Raw genomic sequence first — 23,866 nt, forward strand, 5'->3', positions numbered from 1 at the left:
ACAAACAGACTCCTGGTGGTCGACGAGGGGAGAGGGGGATTGGCGCGTGCGCTGATTAGGGCCGCTGGCCGAGAGGCGCCCGGACAGCTGCACAAAAGGGAGAGCCGAGACTGGCCACTGCGAAGGGGGGATGCGGATAGCCATGTGTAGCGGCGGCCAAAAGCGCCCGGACAGCCGCACAAAGCGGAGAGTGCGTGGATGTGATGGTGGGGTGGGGGTGGTGTGCGGGCGAGGATGTTCGCTGAAGGCCCAAAGGGGAGGGGTGGGGGTGAAAGTGAAAGTTGACGTACGGTCGGCGCGGGCGGTGAAGCGCTCTTCTGGGTGGTCCCTTTGTCACTGCTCCTCTGTGCGCCAAATTCCACTGCGTGCGTCCAAAATGGCCATCTTCTGTCCTCTTTGTCTGATCTTGGTGCGTTTTTCGTAATTTTTGGCTGTCGTTATGCCCAACGCAAGGGCGCCATTTGCCGTCACCCAACCTCTGTGAAAGGCCCGGGGGTACCTGACGGGTGCTACGGGCGTCGCGATGCTGTGGTTGTTCGGAGGGGCGCCAGACTAGCGGGCTGCTAAGCTGTTGATGTTGGGTCGTGGGTACTCTGCCCCGTGTGCCCCGCCAGGTACACGGATTGAATCCAACCTAAATGGTTCTCCCTTGGCTGTGAAGGCCGCTCGGCCGTGTGGAGGACGAAAGACTAAGAAAAATGATTGTACGCGAGTTGGTGAGAATTACCTTTGATTTAGTCCCGCTACAAAAACTCTCACCAACACTTGGCGACGTCTAGCGGTTACACAATAAACAAAAAAACACACAACACTACGCGACACTAATGGTTACCGTGGCAGACTCGCGGACGTGGGTCGATGCTCGCTGGAGACGGCCAGCGCCGAAAGTTAACGGATGCATGGGGGGCTCGATGAGCAGGCTCCTATGTTCGGAGAAACACTTACGTGAGTACAGCCGGCAGGCATATGCACGGCGTCCTTAATTAAAAACACTCTCGTTGGCGTCGGCTAGTACCATAAGTTCCGTGATACGATACGCAGCATGGTATCACAATGAAGACGGTCGGGATGGGCCCGGTTCCGCAAAATACGCACCGAGTCGACGTGGGCAGCAGTGAATTAATAAAAGGATTTAAATTTGAAGATGTAGTGCAGAATAAAAAATAATCAATGAAACTAACTTGAATGCTGCCCACAGACACACGTCTGTTACCGGCGCGGAGTGGTTGGAGACTGCCGAACATGGCCGCCTCGCAAGGAAGAGAAACTTTCTCTTCTTTGTGAGTCGGCACCAAAAACTTATAATAATTTAATTTGTTATATGATGAGTAAAAAACATACTCCAGGTGCTTGATTAAAACTTTGCACCTGGTAAATAGTTGCTTAAGGTTTAACAGATGTTTTAATTGATTTATTAATTTTAAAAGCGGCACCAAGTTGGCGACTGTAAATTTAACTACAAATTGTCTCAATGAGCACTGTTTGGGTTTGAATTCCCTTAGTTTGGATAGACCATTATCATTGGCCAATTAATCAAGGCCAGTAGTCGCTGTGGCTAGTAACGAGGATTGTTTTCTGTTCCATGCGTGCCGCGCACGCACGGAGTCTCTACGACGCACTTGCTCACTGCTTGTGATTAATTAATTTCGTCCTATTGCCTCATTGTTTTCCGTAGTCGAGCCCCCGGGGTTTCGTGTCCTGATGTTTAATTCAGTTAATTGAGAACACGCCCGGGGCGCTCGCTTGACTCAATCCGGCTGGGCAAGGGGCGCGCTCCGAAAACGGGATACGGTACTGGCGGTGTGGAGCACGGGCTTAACGGCCATGGTCGGTACGACGTCAATTTAGAGATAAGATTATTTTTGTTTATGGTTTGTCGTTTGTTACAATGCTAACCACCATAGCCTAGTCGGATACACACCGGCTTATGGTACGAGGAGTTCTGGGTTCGAGTCCTAGGTAAGGCATGAATGTAACTATGACATGCTTATATTTGTTAAACACGAAATAATGTTGAGATTGCAGTAGAGAATAATAACTATGGCTGTGGGCTTCGTGCTGAAGGTCACTCTCTCCCCCCGCCCCACTTTAAAATGTATTGGTAAAAAAAAAATACAATTTAAGTTGTTTACCCCATAGAGTGGATTACCCTGGTTGCTTTGTGTGGGGGAAAAAACGTACAAATGTCATCGTTAAGAAGTTTGATGATTGAATTTTTGAATTATTTTTCGGAATTGTTGTGGTTTGTATGTATTAATTAGAAAAATAACGCATTGTCTGTCAGCAATGCATTCCGTAAAATATAAAATATTTATGAATGATCTGATAAATGCCTGTGCAATTAATGAGTTAAGCATACATAACCTGTAGATCTAATTATTTCATGGAAAGGTGAACTCTCAATATTCGTCTAATCCGTCCGTCCGTCAATCATGTGACATTCAGCCAATCAGATGGCCCGAACAATTCTGTCCGTCCATCCATATAAGCTTGGCAAGGTTTCGACGGACAGACAATATTATACCCTCAATAAAGCATTATTTTTATTTTTTTTAAGTTTATTTGCTAAGCTGCTTCCGTATTATGTTCTTATGTTACCTATAAGTACATTTCGATTTTAATATTTGAAACAATATTTGAGACTCAGAATATTTAAATTAATAATTTAGAGTTTGTATAATCATTTATAACTGCTTACCTAGCGTACATGATCATCAGACTGGAAAATTTTTACGGTAAATATGTAGTTGAGCGGTATTTGCGAAAAAAAAATGATAAAATTTTGAAAATACCTTTATTAGACGCTCTTTAACTTCCTCTTTTCATTAAAAGCGGCGGAGGTAAGAAATTCCAAATACTTTAGGAGATATAGAATTTTTAAATTTCATCATATGTAGTTGAGCGGTATTTGCGAAAAAAAATGTTAAAAGTCCGAAAATACCTTTATTAGATGCTCTTCAACTTCCTCTTTTCATTAAAAGCGACGGAGATAAGAAATTCCAAATACTTTAGGAGATATCGCCGTTCTTATTTTGCATACAAGACCTGTGTTTATCATTCGACCGTGGCCATTTTTTTATTTTGCCGTGTGTTTGTGAATGCCTAATTAATGAAAATGGTTGATTAGGTCAGGTCAGTTACATTATAAATGCTTTGAAACTAAGCGTACATTAGAAATAATATGAAATTATTTCAATGGTTCTTTATTTTTAAAGTATTTATAATGTAACTTACCTGACCTAACAAACCGGGACAAAGGATGAACAGAAACAACTCACGTAAAATTTTTTTGTTACTTATTACTTGCGCAACAATAAAAAATAAGACTTTAAAATTAGAAACGTTAAAAACTCGCCTAAGCTGGAGGCGGTAATGAAATACAGTTTTAAACAATAAATGAAGTAAATAATCACGTAAGTTATTGGTTAATTTGAATTCTGGCCTATCACGAACAATCACGTGACATCATTATTCAATAAAAAAATAGATGCTCGTAAACAAGAAACAATTGTGAAAGCCACATGAACGCACTGCTATAATTGTGATGAAATTTAAAAATTTGATATCTCCTAAAGTATTTGGAATTTCTTATCTCCGCCGCTTTTAATGAAAAGAGGAAGTTGAAGAGCATCTAATAAAATTATTTTCGGATATTTAACATTTTTTTTCGCAAATATCGCTCAACTACATATGATGAAATTTAAAAATTCCATATCTACTAAAGTATTTGGAATTTATTACCTCCACCGCTTTTATTGAAAAGAGGAAGTTAAAGAGCATAGAATAAAAGTATTTTCGGATTTTCAACATCTTTTTTCGCAAATACCGCCCAACTACATATTTACCATTTTTACAAGAGAAATTTTGTTTATAATATAAGGCTGAATAGTTGTTGGAAGCATCCAATGAGAAAAAAATACTATGACATATTTGCAGATTATTGTGAATCCAGCTTAAAGATGTGATGTGGTAATTTAAAAAAAATTAGGTCAGAGTTGAATATTACTGTCTTGCTAAACATTTGTGGTACATACTTAAATCTCCTCTAAGCTCAAGGATTTGAACTGGAGCGCAGTCTTCTCATTGTGCATAGGGCAAATATCAAATTGAAGCGGTAATCATGTCATTATATGGTGGAGAAATGAAGATGAAAGTGTGATGCAAGACTATTGAGTGCTTTCAAGAATCTATACCTTGCATTTAAGTAATGTCAAAAAATTATTCTAAAAAAAAAAAAACTTTTTTTTCCCCCATATTTCACTCTTGACAATAAAGTTTAAAAACTAAATTTGGAAACAGAACCTCTCATCCACCCGCAGTGTATTTTTAAGTTTTTTTTTCATAAAGAGACTGCACTTTGATATGTTGAGCAGTTTTTAAATCACGTGGTTTCTTCTGATACTCTGCACACACTGTGTGTGCCTAGATAGGGGAAGCCCTTAGCAAGTTTATATTTCACCTTCAGCCTAATACATCCTTAATTATTTGGTTAATATATCAATCTCTTCTTCAAACATTGTCAAAATATCTTCTTCTTAGAAACCTTTTACAAACCTCGCTTGCAATATGCTCACATCTGTCTACTTCCACATTCTTGTTGTCAGTTTATGGCTATGTTAGTGCAGTAAAACCTCAATATATATAAAAAAAAATTCAAAGCAGTCATGAGGACTGCCGACATAAGTGAAAAATCTTTCACAATTTTTATGAAAAAATATCACACTGCAAATTTGTTTTATCACGTTAGTAAAAAACTCCTAAATTACTATAAAATATGCATTGCTTAGTAATTGTAGGTATTAAAAAAAAATAATGTTCTTAATTTTTAGGTTATATTGCTACAAAGACTCAGTTTTCTTCGTTATTCAAACTATATATCTATGTGAGAATAATAATATATTTTATACTCACATTTTACTGCACACTAATCGTATACTTAATATCTAAAAGTGCAATAAGTTATACTTATAGGAACAGATCTAGTGTTATCGTTAACACGTCATGTGACCATGTCGATGACGACTTACAAGAATTTAATCCCTATCCAAACCTTCCCATAAAAGTTTTCACTTCAACAACTTGCATTTTTACTATAGAGGAGCTGTTTATAAAAAGGTGAATCAAAACAAGGTTTAGGTAAGTTCATGATGAAAGATTTTTAACTATTCTTGAACATAACACGTGTAATTTTAAATGTCACTAAAACTGCAGTGCAATATTCGCTATACCAATTGGTTTGTGAAACAGAAAATATTTTACAACTCTGTATACTTAATGCACTGAATACCTACCTCGGGGGGGGGGGGGGGGGGATGATATCGAAGCTCCACCATGCTGTAGTTACACAGGTGTAATAATGAATCAGGAGAAATATCATTCATGTTAAAGGACATTCGTAATTTCTTTTGTAGCTAAATCTTATAACAGAAGTCATGAGTGTTTCTCATCGTAGAGCGCGAGCTCGGCGTGTGAGTTGCTAGGGATCAACTGAATGGTCTCCGCTGTTTCTTATCCCTGCCCCACACCAAAGTGTCCCATCGTAAACATTTGACTTAAATAAATTATTACATTACAACTAGTGATGGTTCAGATCCCGGTTTTCACACACTAATCAGAATCTCAAATTTTAATCCCAGAGAGTTCCTCGAATAAACCCCTCGGATCCAAATCTAGGTGTCAAGGGTCATAAATAAAATAATGTACAATAAATGAAAAATATTAAATATGGTGCTGAAACATTCAACTCTTTAAATGTTTGTTTCACAAAATAATTTCTTTCAACAAATACATAATGAAATTTCATTTATATAACTACAGATTCAATGAACACTGTCTTGGTGAATGATAACTGATCGGTATGAAGAAAAAAAATTACGTATTAAATTTCAGAGGTTATCAGTGTTTAATTTTTAAATATACTTTATTTCCTCTATATTTTTCTCCAAACTATTTTTCTCTGATATCAAATGAATAATTTGTATTAAAGGTTTTGGTGGGAATTTGAAGATTTTATTGGCCCATCCCTAAATACAAAAAAAATGTTACCCTTCAAAACATTATTATTTAAGTCTATGTTCATGGTTTTGTAGCTAACTTATATAAAATGTTATTTAATAATTTCACTTTACTTGTAATTTTCCTTTGATAGGTACCCTATTAACTGTCTAGTTAGCCAGTTATGGCTATTGGCTATCTTACTACTATTATCATATATTAATTATTTTTAATGATACTGGTACCACACACAATACTCTTCATTATTATTATTATTATTATTATTATTATTATTATTATTATTATTATTATTATTATACCTACTACATACAGGGCAAAAACACTTTTTTTTCTCTGTTAATTGGTCATCATTTAGGCAGATGTGCATCAGGCTGAAGGCACTGAATTGGCTGAGAATACAACTTGCAGATCATTGTTTAGCTCTTATTGTCTGTGTTCATTGTAATAGGTACGAATCACAGGGTTGACCGAGTTACCCTGCACAATTATACATTGCTATATGTAGTAGTTTGTTTGATTAATTATAATTAGGAAATTTTTTAATTAATTAATTTTTATTTTAATTAACTCTTCCATCCCAAAATGGCCAACTTACCTACGTTTTAAAGTTTTCTGTTTTCTTTTTGTGACTAACAATTCTATTTATGGTTTACCATTTAACAGATTCGTTTTAATAACAAGCATTCACCCTTTCACTATCTTAAACCTATTTTATGGGGGTGGTTGTACTTCCTAAATAAATTAGACTTGTTCCTGATGCCTACCTATTTTCCTTTGGGCTTTTCTATGTTTTCTTGTTCTGCTCTATCTAACGAACTGATTTTGTTTTTTCCAAAGTTATTCGCTGACCCATTCATTGCTATTTTAAGAATAATTGTATTTGTGATACCTATACATGCTTTCTCCTGATTATTTTTTTTGTATTTCAGTTCAAGGAGAACAATGTTTTGGTATCCTACAGTTTTGAATATGCCATTGCAACAGATGCATGGGAGAAGGAAAAAGAAGAGAAAGTGTTTTTGAAACTTACTTCTTTAAAAGTGGATCTTAAGGTAACTAAGCTCTATGTTTTATTTCATTAGTTTCAAAACCGTGTAGATTGTTAAATGATAATTGTTTGATCGTAGGATTGTAATGGAAGAACAACTTTTTAAAAAAGCCTTAACCTTTTATTTTGGCCACAAACTTACATATTTCATAATTGCATGTCATTTAATTTCTGGTGTAAGTAGTGGTCGAAGTAGCATAACTAAACGTTATGCACTAATCTTTAAGTGTTCATTTATGTTCAGTGCTATAAGTATAAATTTAGGCTTTTAAAATAATTTTGATGATATGACTTCTTAGAATTATAGAATTGGAACATTTTGTAAGAATTTAAAAGTCATTGTATTTTATATATATATATATATATATATATATATATATATATATATATATATATGAAAAGTTTTGAAATTAAAAATATAATTAATTTAACAAGAAGATTCGGAAATATCTCTCGAAATGTTACATTATATTCCCACTTAGCTTTTTATATCAAATGCTAGTAAAACTATGTCAATCTCTCCCCCTGATATTTTGAAAATTAAAATATGATGTACTAAGTACCTAAGTACTTAAAGCTATAATTAAAACCAAAATTAATTTTTCATCTAGCTCAAATGTATATCCCACCTAGACTTAGAAATCTGAATTACCTCTTACAAATCTTAACTCAAATGGTAAGTGGTAATTAACAAAAAAAAATATACATTATTTTGCCAATAAATCATTTTACTTTTGACTTGTGCAAAGAGTTTTAAATGATATAATTTCACATTCCATGGCATGGTCATTAGGTAGTGGTCTTGAAGAAAGGTGCATCGGAAAAATATCAAATAAATATCTGATGCCTTTTTTGTAGGTACTTTCTGACATTTTTATAGTCATACTGTGATACAATTTCACCATAGATATAATTGTATTTTTTTGTTACCTGAGAGATTTTTTCCCCATTAAGTAGCATATTCATATTGTTACGATTTACCGCGGGTTCGTAAAGGATAGCCCAATTAATAGATTTTATTTCACACACACAGTTTTATTTATTACCACTACTTGTCACTTACAATTCATCTTCTAAATTAGCAGATAATTAATTACACGTAAAGAAATGTCAATTCCCCAGTCACTCGTTTCACACACCTCGCTGGGCCGCACTTCCGGCGCAACTCTCGCCGCAGCACCCCTCGTGGGTCTCCGCCGCCGTGGGACTCCGTCGACGCACTCCGCCGCCGCCGTCACACCCTTCGCCGAGATCCCACACGACGACTCGCTCGCAACTTCACTCGGGACTCCGCCGCGCCCGCGACTCTATCGCCCGGAAACTCCCGACTCCACTGAACTCACTCACTCCCTGCCCTGGAACCTTCGTTCAAGGACTTCGCCCCGCGGCACTATCGCCCGGACACTCCGCTGCGGGAGAACTCCCCACTGAACTCCTCGAAGGTCGGCCCAACCTCCTTATATAGCCCTTGGGTTCCCGCCCAGAACAATCGGGCATGTCTCCGAGATATCGCGCGACCTTCGCCGTCGAAATGCCCAGAAACGCGTCGTGAGTCCTCGAAGGACGCGGCGGCTGCTCAAAGAACGCCGATAAACGCAACAAGCATCGGGTTCCCACAAAACGCGCCGATAAACATGTCTGAGTCCTTTTATTCCGCAGTGCGGCCTCTTTTAAGTAACTCCATCTGAGGCAGGTGCGCGCTGCGACGGTCAGGATGTTGCGAGACAGTATGACACGAGATACCAGAGAGAGGATGCGGGTGGAAGGGGGGCGCAGACAGGCCGAACGAGCACGGCGATGCCAAGCACTGCAGCCAAGCGCGATCGTAACATTGCCCCCTCCTTAAACCTGTTCGTCCCGAACAGGTAATGCATCTCCTCCTGGAGGTCCCCATGCTACTCGAAGTTTAGGCCTCCTGCCTTTCCTCCATCGCGGGCTGTACAGTCTCACCAGATAACCCTCTCTCTCATTAGATGTAGCTTCTCTTGTCACCCGGCGACACTTCTGCGTCGCAGATGCCCCATGTCGTTCAGCCAGCTGCCCGAGACGGGCTGACCGATGCCTTGGACGGACCCGATACTCTTGAGTGCATTGCTTATTGCCTTCCAACAGTTTCTTTGTTCCTTCCCTTTTTCTCTCCATTTCTTCTCTCGCAGCTACTTGTTCGCACAGCATTTCTTCCCGGCTCTTCTTCGTCTCTTCTTGGTTACTCGTGCCCTCTTGGTTCTTCTGTGTCTCACCTGGACTGCACTTATTTTCTCCTTGTACCCTCTTCATGACTCCTTGAATTCTCATTTTCTCTTCTCGGTCTTTCTTCCCCTGTTCTTGGTCTTTCTTCATCTCTTCTTGGTCTTTCTTCGTTTCTTTTTTGTACTTCTCTATCTCATCTTGACTCTCTTCTCGGCTTTTCTTCAGGTTTTATTTTGCCATTTTCCCCTCTCTCTTTCGTCTTTCTTCGTTTCTTCTTTGCACTTCTCTATCTCTTCTTGACTCTCTTCTCGGCTTTTCTTCAGCTTTTCTTGGCATTTTCCTCTCTCTCTTTCGTTTATCTTCATTTCTTCTATTTCAATGTTCCTTACTTTGTAACTCATCTTCACTACTTCTGTTCTTTTCTTCAGCTCTTCTTTCATCTTCATGTCCTGGCTAATTTCCTCTTCGCTGTTCCCCTCTAGGCTGGTCTCCTCTTCGCTGGTCTCCTCTTCACTGGTCTTCTCTTTGCTGGTCTTCTCTTCGCTGGTCTTCTCGTCGCTGGTCTTCTCTTCGCTGGTCTTCTCGTCGCTGGTCTTCTCTTCGCTGGTCTTCTCTTGGCTGGTCTTCTCTTGGCTGGTCTTCTCTTGGCTGGTCTTCTCTTCGCTGGTCTTCTCTTCGCTGGTCTTCTCTTCGCTGGTCTTCTCTTCGCTGGTCTTCTCTTGGCTGGTCTTCTCTTCGCTGGTATTCTCTTCGCTGGTCGTCTCTTCTCTGTTCTTATCTTCGCTGTTCTTCTCTTCTAGGCTTATCTTCACTTCGGTCTTCATTTCATTATTTACTTCTTCCTGGCCATTCTTCATTTCATCCTGACCCTTTATTTCCTCCTGACCCTTCTTTATTTCCTCTAGGCTATTATTTGACTCACTCTTCTTTTCTTCTTCATGGTGGTTCTTACTCTCCTTCCTTTCACTCTTCATTTCTTCTGTAAAGTTCTTCATACTCGCTAACATTTCTTTGTTATATTTCTTCACACTGGCCTCCATTTTTTCTATTTTATTATTGATCTCTTCTAGGGCAACCATTATCTTCCCGATATCTTCTACACTTAACTCTTCAGCAGCCATTTCTCTCTAAAGGATTTACTAATTAAACAACCTAAATAATTTTTTTTCTAATACTGATCTTAATTTTAAATGACCTAGCCGAACATTCTAATTAAACTAACAATAACTCTATTACATTCAAAACTAACACTGACTACAGTATACTCAAACTCTAGAAAAATCCAAATTCACTAAAGTTCTAAACACTAACTATATACTCAAAAACTAAATTCTATCCTCAACTTTTATTCTAATAATGTAACTGAATCCTAAATCTATTAATTAGGGCTATCCCACTTCTGACACCAAAATGTTACGATTTACCGCGGGTTCGTAAAGGATAGCCCAATTAATAGATTTTATTTCACACACACAGTTTTATTTATTACCACTACTTGTCACTTACAATTCATCTTCTAAATTAGCAGATAATTAATTACACGTAAAGAAATGTCAATTCCCCAGTCACTCGTTTCACACACCTTGCTGGGCCGCACTTCCGGCGCAACTCTCGCCGCAGCACCCCTCGTGGGTCTCCGCCGCGGGACTCCGTCACCGCACTCCGCCGCCGCCGCCGCCGTCACATCCTTCGCCGAGATCCCACACGACGACTCGCTCGCAACTTCACTCGGGACTCCGCCGCGCCCGCGACTCTATCGCCCGGAAACTCCCGACTCCACTGAACTCACTCACTCCCTGCCCTGGAACCTTCGTCCAAGGACTTCGCCCCGCGGCACTATCGCCCGGACACTCCGCTGCGGGAGAACTCCCCACTGAACTCCTCGAAGGTCGGCCCAACCTCCTTATATAGCCCTTGGGTTCCCGCCCAGAACAATCGGGCATGTCTCCGAGATATCGCGCGACCTTCGCCGTCGAAATGCCCAGAAACGCGTCGTGAGTCCTCGAAGGACGCGGCGGCTGCTCAAAGAACGCCGATAAACGCAACAAGCATCGGGTTCCCACAAAACGCGCCGATAAACATGTCTGAGTCCTTTTATGCCGCAGTGCGGCCTCTTTTAAGTAACTCGATCTGAGGCAGGTGCGCGCTGCGACGGTCAGGATGTTGCGAGACAGTATGACACGAGATACCAGGGAGAGGATGCGGGTGGAAGGGGGCGCAGACAGGCCGAACGAGCACGGCGATGCCAAGCACTGCAGCCAAGCGCGATCGTAACAATATGAATTCTGCCTTGTTGAATACTGGAAACAAAGACTTTTTTTGTTTAAAAATTAATGTTTGAGCTGTTTTAAGTATTTGCAATGGAGAGTTAGTTATTTAATACTTCTTCATAATTTTTAATGTTGGAAAATTTTTATTTTTTAAATTTATTTAAATTTTTTTATATATTTAAATTTTAGAGGTAAAATTTTAGCATGTGATTATGTTTGGTGCAACAAAAAAAAATTTGTATTTGGTCAAATACTAAGTAAATTTTATTTATGTCATAATTCATTGGAAGTGTTAAGTGTTATCCAAATCATTCCTGATGTTAAGTTGTGTGCAAATCCATAACTATAAAATTATAATCTTATTGAAGTATAACTTATAAGTTTTTTAGTGATTATAATATTCACATATTTTAATAGTTAAAGCATAATTTTATAATTCTTCAACATAAACTTGTACACCAGAGTGGTGAGATATAGGTTACAATCCATTTTTGAAAACTATCTCAAATAACATTAATTTTTTTTGTTAAGTAAATACCTAAATCTGAATTTGGACAGTGGGAATGTACAGAATTTGAAAAGCACACCATTTAGTTTAAATCTTGACTCAGACACTGGAAGAGTTAGTTGCACATTGTCTCCACTTTTGCAAAGTAAGATATTGATCTATAGATTAATTGTGTGTGTTCCATGACACTAAACAATCATATGGAACATACTTTTTCTAAATTAAAATAACTATAATATAGCAGATTTCAGGCATGGATTCTTTGGATATGGATAATTACTAATTAAAAATATTTGTATGTGTAATTTTCCATAAATAGTTTTAGAGACAAGTAACTTGGAACTCATGGAAGTGGCATTGACTGAATGCATGACTTAGGTTTTTAATATATTGCAACCCCTTCACCTTCTCAAAGGGAGGCACGGAAAACTCGCCACTAAGCTGGGAGTGACCCAAAACTAAAGAAACCTAAGAAAGAAGTTTTCTTTCGAAAACTGGTAAATGGGAGTATGCTTTAAACTACTAGCAACCAAAGCAGTGCTAAAAGGATTGATTGCAAATTAGAGCAGAAACAATAAATTTTATCTCTGATACAAACTTTATTTAACTAAAAACTAGAAACTGCTATAATAATTGTGCTGACAGTTGACCTCCACTAGCTAAGCTCAAATACAGTGTTGCCAGATCTTTGCTCGCATACTATGTGGTGTCGCAATAAAATGGTTCAGTTATCATGTAAATAAATAAAATTATACTTAACTATTCTCAAGAATTTACCAATAACTTTAGCCAATAACCTATGGCTGCAGAGGTTATTGGAAAATGTTATTTGTAATTTTTTGTCTGAAACCCCTATACTCACATCACCCAATAATAATAACCATTAAGAATATAAAAATCTTTTAACAGTAAGATGTTATTGAACAACATTTTTCTTTCACATTGCCTCTGATTTGCATGTAGTTGATTACATACAAGTTTTTTACTATAATCTTAAAACCAGCAAGACATGATCACATTGGAAATAAAATTACAACACAATTTTCAAGCAGTGCAACCTCTGCTCCTAGTCAAACTACATATACACCTGCACGAGCCACTGGGAAACCAACCACGCAACTTTTTCAGTGGCGCTACAGCGCCTCTCATACAGTGCACCAACAAAGTTTTGATACCCAAGCTACTGCCTTTTATTTTGAATTTAAGAAATATAATTTATCATAGTCTCTGTGTATAAGTATCCAAAAACAGCTCTCGGCGGTATATGCCCCGCCAAAGAGTCTGGAACTTGGAAAATTTTTCCAAGAGTTAAGTAGATGTCCCTGCAAATTTTGTGATGTCTTCACACTCTAAGCACTAAGCAGTGATGTAAATAATGCAGGGATTTCACTCTAACACTTGTCTTTGATGTATACATCAAAATTTGTTTGTTTGTATGTTACGTTGGGGCTTACTACAATTCATAAATTCTGTACATTCCACAAGTAGCTGAACGAAGTCTGGAACTCTTGTTTTATGCCCTCATCCGCACTAGGTACTTACATGCACACATATTACTTCCATGTTGCAAACGTTTCATTCAAAGTATAAGGTTAACTTAAAACTGGGGCTCTTGCTAACAGATAAACTCACTGGGTTTGAACCTGGAAACATTTTGAGTAAGAGGTGACCATCTAATCTAATCTTTGCTCAACTGAGGCTGCTAGCTACGAGGCAACCTAAAGTTGGAATAATCAAATGTGGAGTTTCGGTGACCACTCATGCCACCTAACAGGGCTCACATTACCCACTACATTTAAACTATTGGTTGAAATTCATAGTTGCATCCTGAGCATTATTGCAACTGTACCAACTCTGATAAATATGGTACTCTTACCTCAATATCACACACTCTACTGTCGCTCTACTGAGAACATTATGCAACTGAGACGTGACTGCCATGGAAAACGTAGAAATGGTGAAATTTTCTGAAAACATGGTATTAAATAATAGCCTTCAATGGCAGATGGAACACATTCTCTGCCATTTTTACTGTCCACCTACACTGCAAATTTCCATTACCAGATCGCTGCCAAATGCACCGCATTGAGTTAGGGCACTGCATTTATACGGCCACCATATTTGATGCCATTGTTTCCTTAACCACTGGATATGGCTTATTTCTTAGTTTTCCAGGGTCTACACAAATTATGGGTGTATATCAGGTTGCCTTAAACCGTGCAAATTTGATGGCAGAATGTCTCATTATCATACAGTGAAATCATTGTAAATAGATTACAGGTGAAACAAAGGAATGGCATAGCAACACAATGCTTTGTTGGTGGGAACAGGAGTAGTTTGAGAAAACCTACCAACTGTCTGCTATGTACACTGTTGAAAAAAAATATGAATTTAACCACATCAGGAATCAAACTGATCTGATCCGTCACCCATTGTAACCACCTGAAGTATGATTCTAAAAATGATATTGTTCCATATACCAATGAAGGCACTTATTTACTAGAGTGACATTAGAGTGCGTGGTATTGGGGTAACAGTACCATTTATCGGAGTCGGTACAGTTGCAATAATATTCAACATGTAGCTATTAATTTCAACCAATAGCTTTAATGTAGTGGGTGACGTGAGCCTTGGCAGGTGGCCTGAGTGGTCACCGAAACTCATCACATTTTATTATTCCAACTTTACGTTGCCTTGTAGCTAGCAGCCTCAGTTGAGCAATTGGATGGTCACCTCTTACTTAAAATGTTTCCAGGTTCAAACCCAGTGAATTTATCTGTTAACAAGAGCTCCAGTTGTAAGTTAACCTTGTGCTTTCAATGAAAAGTTTGTAGCAGGGAAGTAATATTTGTGCATGTAAGTACCTAGTGCTTTTATGCTGTTTTCTTAACAGTAGATGAGCGAATGAAACTGGCAGAGCTTTTTCCTAACATTTGACTGCCTAGTCATTTAATCTCAAATCCTTTTACAGAAAGTCAGTTTTCGTCAAGAATATTTTAACATAGATGGTTGCTTTTAAATCGTAAGATATTATCCAAACCCACTATGCTCCTCACATTCTGTACAGACAGTTATTTGCTGATTCAATCAGTTTATAATTATTAATGAAGTTTTTTATTTCCAGAGTTTTCTTATTCGCTGGAGGCAAGTTAATATCATTACTTTGAAAAGTGAGCTTGAAGATGTGAGTGCAGTGGAATTATTGCCAGAACTTGTTGAGAAAGATGATTTTTTCACTACAAGAGATGATGGAAATAACGTTCAGAATGAGGTAACATTGCTTCCAGAGTTGGGCAAAGCCAGTTATTTTACAACAGATGATAATTGTGATGAAGAAAAAGTGGAAATATTATCGGAACTGGTTCAGAAAACCAATATATTTTCTGCCAAAAAGATTGATAGCTGTGTTGGGAGCAGCACAGAAATGCTTCCTGAGATATTGGTCAAAGATAGCTATTTCACAGTCGAAGAACAGGGAAAGTCAGTCGGACAAGTTGAGTTATTGTCTGAAATGGGAAATAATCACTACTATGAACTCAAGACTAATGAAAAAACAGTCGAGGAAGGAGTTGCAGTTCTCTCTGAATTTGTTGAAAAAAGTGGGTATTTCACACATAAAAAAGCTGAAAAATGTAGGAATAAGCATCTGGAGTTGCTGCCATCTTTTGTGGACAAAAACAGTTACTTTGAAACTACCACAGGAAGTAAAAATGTCGAAGTAGATGTCGAATTAATGCCAGATTTAAATAAAGATGTTCTCTATTTTCAAGCCAAAGAAAGCAAAGAAAATGTCGAACTACTGTCAGATCTAGTAAGTGGGGACAGTTATTTTGTAAATAAAGAGAGAGTAGAAATAGTTGAAGAAACAGCTGCATTAATTCCAAACATAATAAATAAAGACGGCTACTTCACACCCAGTGATGATGACAAGTGTAAGGGACAGATGTTGCTTCAGCAAGACCTGCCCGAGGCCTTGAAAGAAAACAAGAACGACTGGTTCGACTTCAATGACTGCAGCAGCACAACTTACACGGCCGAGGAAGACAAGCCAGCGTCTGTCAGCTCAGAGCCAAAGTCAACTAGTAGCAAAGTGGTGCAAAGTTTGGAGCTTAGAAATAACATTCAAAGAAGTGAAACACCAATCGGAACTAAGGTATGTGTTCATATGGCTGTGTTGTAGTGGTTGTGAGTGATGTTTATCTTCCCATTGACATGTAGTATGTACCTCCTTAAGGAGGCCGCAGTGTGCAGTGTGCAGTGCTTCAGGGAAAACCACATAGTTTGAAAACCGCTCCAGATATTTGAGTGGTGTATGTTTACAAAAAGCATTTAAGAACGTGCTGAGGGCAGATGGGTAGTAGTTTTAACAAGCCTTTAATACAGACATCACAACACTGTCATGCATGTCAGCCAACTAACTGAGGGGATAGGGTGAACTCTCCCTGCTTAACATTTACACCTTTAAAAGTAGAGCCAAGCATCAAGCAACAGCTTCTTTTTTTTTTACCTTTTCTGGACCATGAATCACTCTTAATCTTAAAATTGGACACTTTGTGCCCCGCCATTGTTTTTTTAATGATTTGAACAGAGTGATATGGTCATAATTTTATATTGACATCCCACAAAGTGAATTAATAGAATGCATAGTTCCTGGTGTCTCAGACATACGCTCCCGGCCGACCATGTGAGGTGGTGGTGGCGAATGGGTGGTTCTGGTTCCGTACTTAATTTTTTAAACGGTGCTTTGGGAGAGTTAAAAGGGCTTCTGCTTTTTTGACGTAATAATTTTTAGACATGAAATGCTCGGTAAAGATTCTTGGCACCTTGCATTACACTTTTGTATTCATTTCTGTGCCATTTAATGTTATGGTCACCGCTCAAATTTCATAGCTGCCCTTTGCACTTCGACAAGACTGTGTGACTGTTCAGAGCTGTGCATTTAGAGGCAACACTGCTCTAGTAGCAACAGTGAGCGTCACACTTATACCATTAAACTGTGTCAGTACCGTATGAATTTTGTTGTGAACATTAAGTATTTAAATATGAATATTCTTTATTCCTATTGTTTCATTAAATATTTTAAACAGTTTTTGTTAGGTAAACATAATTGATTAAATATTAATAAATTTTGGTATTTTGAAAGAAAAATATATATATATTTTTTACATGTGTTATATAGAAGTGAAAATGTATTGTGTTATTTACTGTTTTGTCTGGGACTTGGCAAACAGTTATAAGGAAGTTTATGTTATGCAGACTTCAAATAGTGCATATACAAACACTCAGTTTTTAAAATAATAATTTTTGTCCATTGACTTTGATAGCTGATCAGTCTATAGCTTCTCTCTGTGCAGAATATCTAAAAGCTTGATTGCCATCAGCTTTATCCTTGAAGGGCAGCTAAGATTAGCTCTGTAATTATATTTTCAAAAAATAGAAATAGTTGCTAGAACACCAAGCATTAAAACAATGTTATCATTTGCTAGTAAATGGCTGCCTAGCTAAAAGTTCTAATTATGTTAATGTACAAGTTATAAAATAAAAAGAAAAATTATTTCCTTAAATGTGCAGGCATTTTTAAAGCATTATAAAGTATTTGATAATTAATTAACATAATTTGTTAAATAATCAGTTGTGAAAATTTGTTTTAGCCGGATGGGGGTGAAAAGCAATCATATTTGTGTTCAACATGTGATAAATCATTCAAGAGTAAATCTGCCCGTAACCGCCACAGCAAATCTCATACAGGTTAGCAGTTTGGTCTTCTGTAAGGTTTCTTAAATGGTGTGTGGATGTACCAGAGTGTCTACGGGTTATGGAAGTCACAAAAAAGTAATGAAACTTAAGCGTTGGTTACAAAAGTCAAACTAAATCCGTGAAATCAACAGTGACTGTGCTGTATGTCATGAAACCTTAGTTTCCAGGTGCCTTTTGGTAGCTTGCATTTTGTTTTTTTGATATGTTACTTCAATTCGTAGTTGCACATTTAAAGTAAATAATTGAAACTGTCTTCATAAATTGTGTGGAAATATATCTTTGAAAAGGTGTTAGCTTCCTAACTTAAAAATCAGCACATTCCCATGTGTTTAATTTTGTTCATTATGTATAAAAAATACTACCTTGCAATGTAAAAACATTGTAAGAAAATTTATGAAACGTCCTGAAAAAAGTCCTAAAATTGGTTCATTTGGTACTTTTAGACATTCTGTGTACTGACAAGTTGCACACAGTTAAAATATTAAAAATAATTACAGTTTTGGCAGTTATTTTGCACTAAAGTGTGCCTATAAATGCTAATTTGCTTTTTTTTTTACCCAACCTAGGTAACAATAACAGTAGTGATGTGTGTTTTAGTTTTGAGTTTAGAGTCTGCACACATATATAAGTTAGTGTGTATAACAAACCATGTAAACAAAATTTACCACATAAAGCAACACAATAAAATATTTTTAAAATAGTATAAATTATAATTTTAATCCTATAACTGTTTTCTACAGGTTAAAATTTTGTATGTACTTACTATTTTGTACTTATGTGTAAGAAAATTTTAAAATCTTCTCAGTTAATAATATTCAAAATTTCATAACTACTCCTGTATAAATTCTAATGCAGTATATAACCTTACCTCTTCTTACGCTTTTGTGTGTGTTTATTTTTTTCTTGGTCAATTTAAAAGTGTAAAAATGAGAGATTTTTGTACTACTTTATGTGTGTTATATTTTGCCTGTATTTTATTTCTGACACAGGAGGAAAAGAATTTCTTTGCAACTATTGCGACAAAATATTTGCTTCAAGAACAAGTCTAGAGTCTCATCTGGTTCGGCAACACAATGTGAATTTGGATTCTGCAACACCATGCCGTGAGTATTTGATCTAGAATTGAAGTTATGTGAGGTTAAAATAATATATAAGTGGCTAGTTAGTTATGCAATACAAGTTGGTCTTAATTTTTGTGGTAGTAATAATAAAAAATCTTTAGTAATTATATTTCAAGCAAGCGTGTGAGAATTATTGTTCTTCTAGGAGTTCAGTGCGGTGTAATTTGTGAGAAAAACCAACATCTGTTATGACAAACTCTTAGAGTGTTGTCACGCCTACCTACCTGCAAATTAGGATGATGTAACATTTTTTAGTATGTGTCAAATTTGTTTGCAGAAATGTAGGGCAAGAGCATGCATGTAGGATGTGTGTATGAATGTTGAGATTCATCATAAAATCATGCAATTCTATGGTAGTAGACAAAATTTTACATAAAAATTACATATATGAAAATATTAAAGTAAAAATTTCCATAATTATTCTTTTGATTAATTTAATGGCATTGTGTGGAATTTTCACCATGCCATATCATTTAAAATACCTATTTCATAAAAATTCTTTCCAATTTTATACCTAGGCCAGGACACATATTTTTCATGTTACATATGTACCTTATATGTACAGGAAACCATTTTTACCAGCCTTGTTAAAGTGTAAGAGAGTCCATTTTCATACTTTCTAGTTGTTTCTGTGTAACTTTAAGACTTATGTGAAATGTATGCCAGAATGCATGTTGCATATCAGTTAAAAATGTGATGTTCAGGTAACTTTCTGTTATTTATATATATATATATATATATATATATATATATATATATATATATATATATATATATATATATATATATATATATATATATATATATATATATATATATAGTGATATTATTAAGAGGCTGGCCTACCTGGAAATCCAGTTATGCACTTAGAAACATAAGCCTTCTACATACTGTGTTTAAATACTTTCTCTTCTATAGCAATGTCCCTTTCTTCACAATGCACAAGGTGATTTTTATATGAAACCAATATTATGAAAAGTAGTGGAAACATGCCTGATAGTGTAAATCCCTGTTCGTAATTTTCTCAAGTTACTTAGAAATATATATATATTTATAAACAGGCAAAATTTATTGAAATGGTAAAATTGTATATACCTATAAATAGTTCAAGTGCTAATTTTTTTTTAATTTTGTGCAGGAAATTTTAAGTAGGATTTCTTTAGAAGGGTTTACTATATAATGAATGATATGAAATCTCTGCCCATTGCTTGGTCTCCAAGCAAGTTTGTTAAATCAGTAAATAATATATAATTAAGTAACTGTGTGTGTGAAATGTTTCTTGCAGCCGAATGTGGAAAGCTGTTTGTGAAGAAGAATGCATTGGAAGTTCACCTCCTGAAGCATAAAAAGAAGTCCTTCCTGTGTGAAATCTGTGGGAAAACTTTCACGCAAAAAATATCTCGTGATATTCACCTTGTGAAGCACTCAGGTAAATAAAAAACTAACTGCTCTTTTTCTTACCTCGTATCAAGTCAAATGTGTAATGTTTAGGCAGATATGTATATCTTGGCATGTACGTAGAAGATGTCCAAATAACCTGAAGTCTAATGTTAAATGCATAGACAGTACAGGAAATTCCATGAAAGGAATTATTCTGGAAAAATATCACGACACAGACAAACACAGTGGCCTGACAATGGCAAGACATTTGTAACAAGAACAGAAAATACATACAAACAATGACCTTAGACAACACAGTGAGAAACAGACAAAACCAACGATGATGCAAAATATGCAGGTAATCTAGACAACGTAACAAAAATACAGCGATGCACAAGCTAAACCAGAGATAAGACTACCCTCTTTTATAGCATAATCGTCGCACCCATATTTTAGAGCGTCAAAATTTGGATTAAAAAAACCTCTCGCGTAAACGTCGCATGATGTTTTTGGTCCCGCTATTAGATACCGAGCGCTTTGTGTGGGTATTTTTTCCGTATAAAACAATGTATTTTAAAATAGAAATCTAATATTTATTCGGACATTACCACTTACTTATTTAATTAACGGAAATACAAATTTGTCTGACGTGTAAATTATCTTTTAAAGACTTTTTAAACGTTATAACCTTCATCTGTTCGTCAGCGTCGCCGCGGTGTACCGCTTACAAAAATGTAGCCAGCGCTCGTTGCAATCATTAATGTTTGGTTATGTTGCTTCCTATATAGAGTGCGCACACGTAGCCGAATATTGATATCTCGCCGATTGCATGCAACACACACACTCTATTAGGTGTAGAGTTAACTACAATTGATAGCCCGCACTCTTTCGTGTTGTGTATTACGGTAGTTACGCGTTTGTTCGGCTTGTATTTGGATCACAGAAGTTTTTCTATTTAAAGTTGAAGAAAGGTTTTTGATGTATTAATTTGAATTGTTTTGGCGTGCTGTTTTATACTTCGTTTTTTAAATAAAAGTACTTTCCATGCATGGGTTTTGTAGTTTATGAATAACTTTATCTAACAAAAAAAAATTTTCTGCATAATTGTTGCATCTCTACTTTTAAAACTTGATTTTAGAATTAAATGTGCGAGGATTATGCGAGAAAACACAGTAATCATATTCTGGACAAGAGGTGCTTGCTTCTGGGTTGGGAGCTACATAAAAGGTAGGATTTCAGGTTTGGGTCGACCTTGCAATCGCCATCAGGGTAGCAGTTAATACTGAGGTTCTTGGAAATTTTCCTGCCTTCAAAATTCTCGCCTGAGAGAGAAGTATTTCCTGATTGGCTACAGCTATTAGCCAATCAGAGTCTTCCTTTCATCTGGTTGGCTTCTGTGATTGGCTGGGGCTGTTGGCCAATCATAGTTTTTTTTTTATGTTTCATAATATACTTTAAATGTACAGCAAAACATTTTTATCTGACTTTTTAAAAGTATAAGATAGTCCATTATTCTACTTTCTGATTGTTTCTGTGTAGCTATAAGACTATCCTGAAATGTACACCAATATGCTTGTTACACGTCAGCTAAAATGTTACTGAGATAACTTTCTAGTGAGTCTATTTTTTTGGTGGTATTTTTAAGGGTGTGGCCTACCTGGATATCCAGCAATGCACTTAGAAACATAAACTTTTTACATATTGTGTTTCAGTACTTTTTCTTCTATAGCAATGTTCTTTTCTTCTCAATGCGGTAAGTGATTTTTGTATGAAACCAATATCATGAAAAGTAGCAGAAACATGCCTGATAAGAGTAAATCCCTGTTAAGAATTTTTCAAAGTACTTGGAAATTTATACTTAACAGAAAAAATTTATTAAAATTGTAAAATTGTATCTATTAAGGGCACTTCTAGCAAAATTGGGTATCCAATAATGGCAACATTTTGGCATTCAGTATGACCTACTGCTAAGAAAGCATTTAAATAAAATACAGAAAGCTCAAAGAGGCAGGAAAAAGGCTACAAGCTCTCTATCTTTCTCCTGACTTACAAAATAATTTTTTGGATGCTTGTTATACCCAGATTCTTAAAGCAATTCTTGCAAAGAGAGAAAAAATGAAATATTTTGCATTACTAGTAAATGCTACTCTAGATACAGCACATGCTGAGCAGGCAACTTTTGTTTTAAGATATGTGTTAGATTGTGATTCATCATTTATGATAGTGGAGAGATTTGAGTTTTGTAGCTTGCAGTAAAAAAATGAGACATTGCAAATTTGATCATTAGTGAGCTGGAAAAACATAAAATTCCTTTGTCTGACTGCAGGGGACAGGGATAGGCCTATAATGGGGCCAACATTTCTGGCATATACAATAGTGCACAGGCTTATTTTTGGATTGAATAAGCTTGCTATATTTTCAAACTGTGGTGCACATAGCTTAAATTTGTGTGGTCTGAATGCTACCGAGTGTTATGAATATGTTATTACGTTTTTCGTAATGGTCCAAAAAGTTAATTTCTTTCCCACAGCGATGGGAGATATTGCAGAGATAGATTGGTTGTTCTTTGCATAGCTTTTCTAACAAGATGGTCTATTTGAGTAGATAGCGAGAAACCATTTGCTAAACATTTGACCCGTATTAAGTGTGCACCAAATAAATGCAAAGATATGAATTTGTCAGCTGAATTGAAAACAGAACTAATGGGAATTGTAAAATATCTCAAATCCTTTAAATGTAGTTTAACGGCTAGTTTTGTTGGAAATTATCGTAGCAATTGATTTCAGAAATAGTTTTAAAGCCCGAAATGTGACAATGTAGAAGTCGCAAATACCAGTAGTTTGATTGAACTAAAGCAAGTCTTCTAACCAAAGAAAAGGTAGTAGCTGTGGTATGACTACTTATTTGCTGACCGATACTTAAGAGAAGAATGGAGGGGAAAAAAAAATTATTTCCATGATGAAATAAAATAAGACTGGTCAATGTCTTTAATTAATGATAAAGAGACAATTGAAGAATGGGAATTCAGGGTGAATGATTTTCACAAACTTATTGACCCTGTTAGTGGAATGACTGAACAATTCACTGTCACGAGAGAAGTTAACAGTAGTATGTTTAAATGTTTTGTAGCACTACCTGGTTATGAGGGACCACAACATTTAGATATCTGCATGATGCTGAGGACATAAATATTGAGATATCTGATGAAAAAAAAATCTCAAATCAACGATAGGTCCAAGCCAGTTGAAACCACTCCAGTTTTTCAACACACTGCAGAGACAAAAACCAGTTTGTTTTATTTCTAAACGTGTGTATCTCTGTTCGAAAGTTCTACACAATTCCTGTGACATATGCTTAAGCCGGAAGGTCCTTCAACCAAAAGAAGGAAATGAAATTTGTACACTGATCAACAATGTCTCAGGAAGGAATTAGTGGGCTCAGCTTGCTTGCCTTAGCCTGATCTCACTGGGTCGTTAAACTATGAAGATGTAATCAGTGATTTTGCATTAAAAAAAGGCACGAAAAACATATTTCTTGTAGTTTTGAATTAGTTAATAGTTTTTATGTTTACAGTCTT

General features: G+C 36.6%; 1 protein-coding gene across 3 annotated transcripts in view; it reads left to right on the forward strand.

Annotated features, from left to right (window-relative positions):
• The first annotated feature begins 1,814 nt into the window (after positions 1-1,814).
• The window catches only part of LOC134533204 (oocyte zinc finger protein XlCOF6-like), a 36,051-nt gene continuing 13,999 nt past the window's right edge, over positions 1,815-23,866 (forward strand). The window contains exons 1-6 of one of the 3 annotated variants that reach the window (XM_063370583.1): positions 1,815-1,959; positions 6,945-7,067; positions 15,156-16,184; positions 17,683-17,779; positions 18,778-18,891; positions 20,195-20,338. In XM_063370583.1, coding sequence (XP_063226653.1) covers positions 15,456-16,184; positions 17,683-17,779; positions 18,778-18,891; positions 20,195-20,338 — 1,084 coding nt within the window. In that variant the 5' untranslated portion in view covers positions 1,815-1,959; positions 6,945-7,067; positions 15,156-15,455. Of the gene's footprint in view, positions 1,960-2,091; positions 2,247-6,944; positions 7,068-15,155; positions 16,185-17,682; positions 17,780-18,777; positions 18,892-20,194; positions 20,339-23,866 lie in introns of those variants that run through there. The other 2 variants (XM_063370582.1, XM_063370584.1) reach the window with 2 other exon arrangements.

Source organism: Bacillus rossius, chromosome 6 (assembly GCF_032445375.1).
Source record: "Bacillus rossius redtenbacheri isolate Brsri chromosome 6, Brsri_v3, whole genome shotgun sequence".
Lineage (NCBI taxonomy): Eukaryota > Metazoa > Arthropoda > Insecta > Phasmatodea > Bacillidae > Bacillus > Bacillus rossius.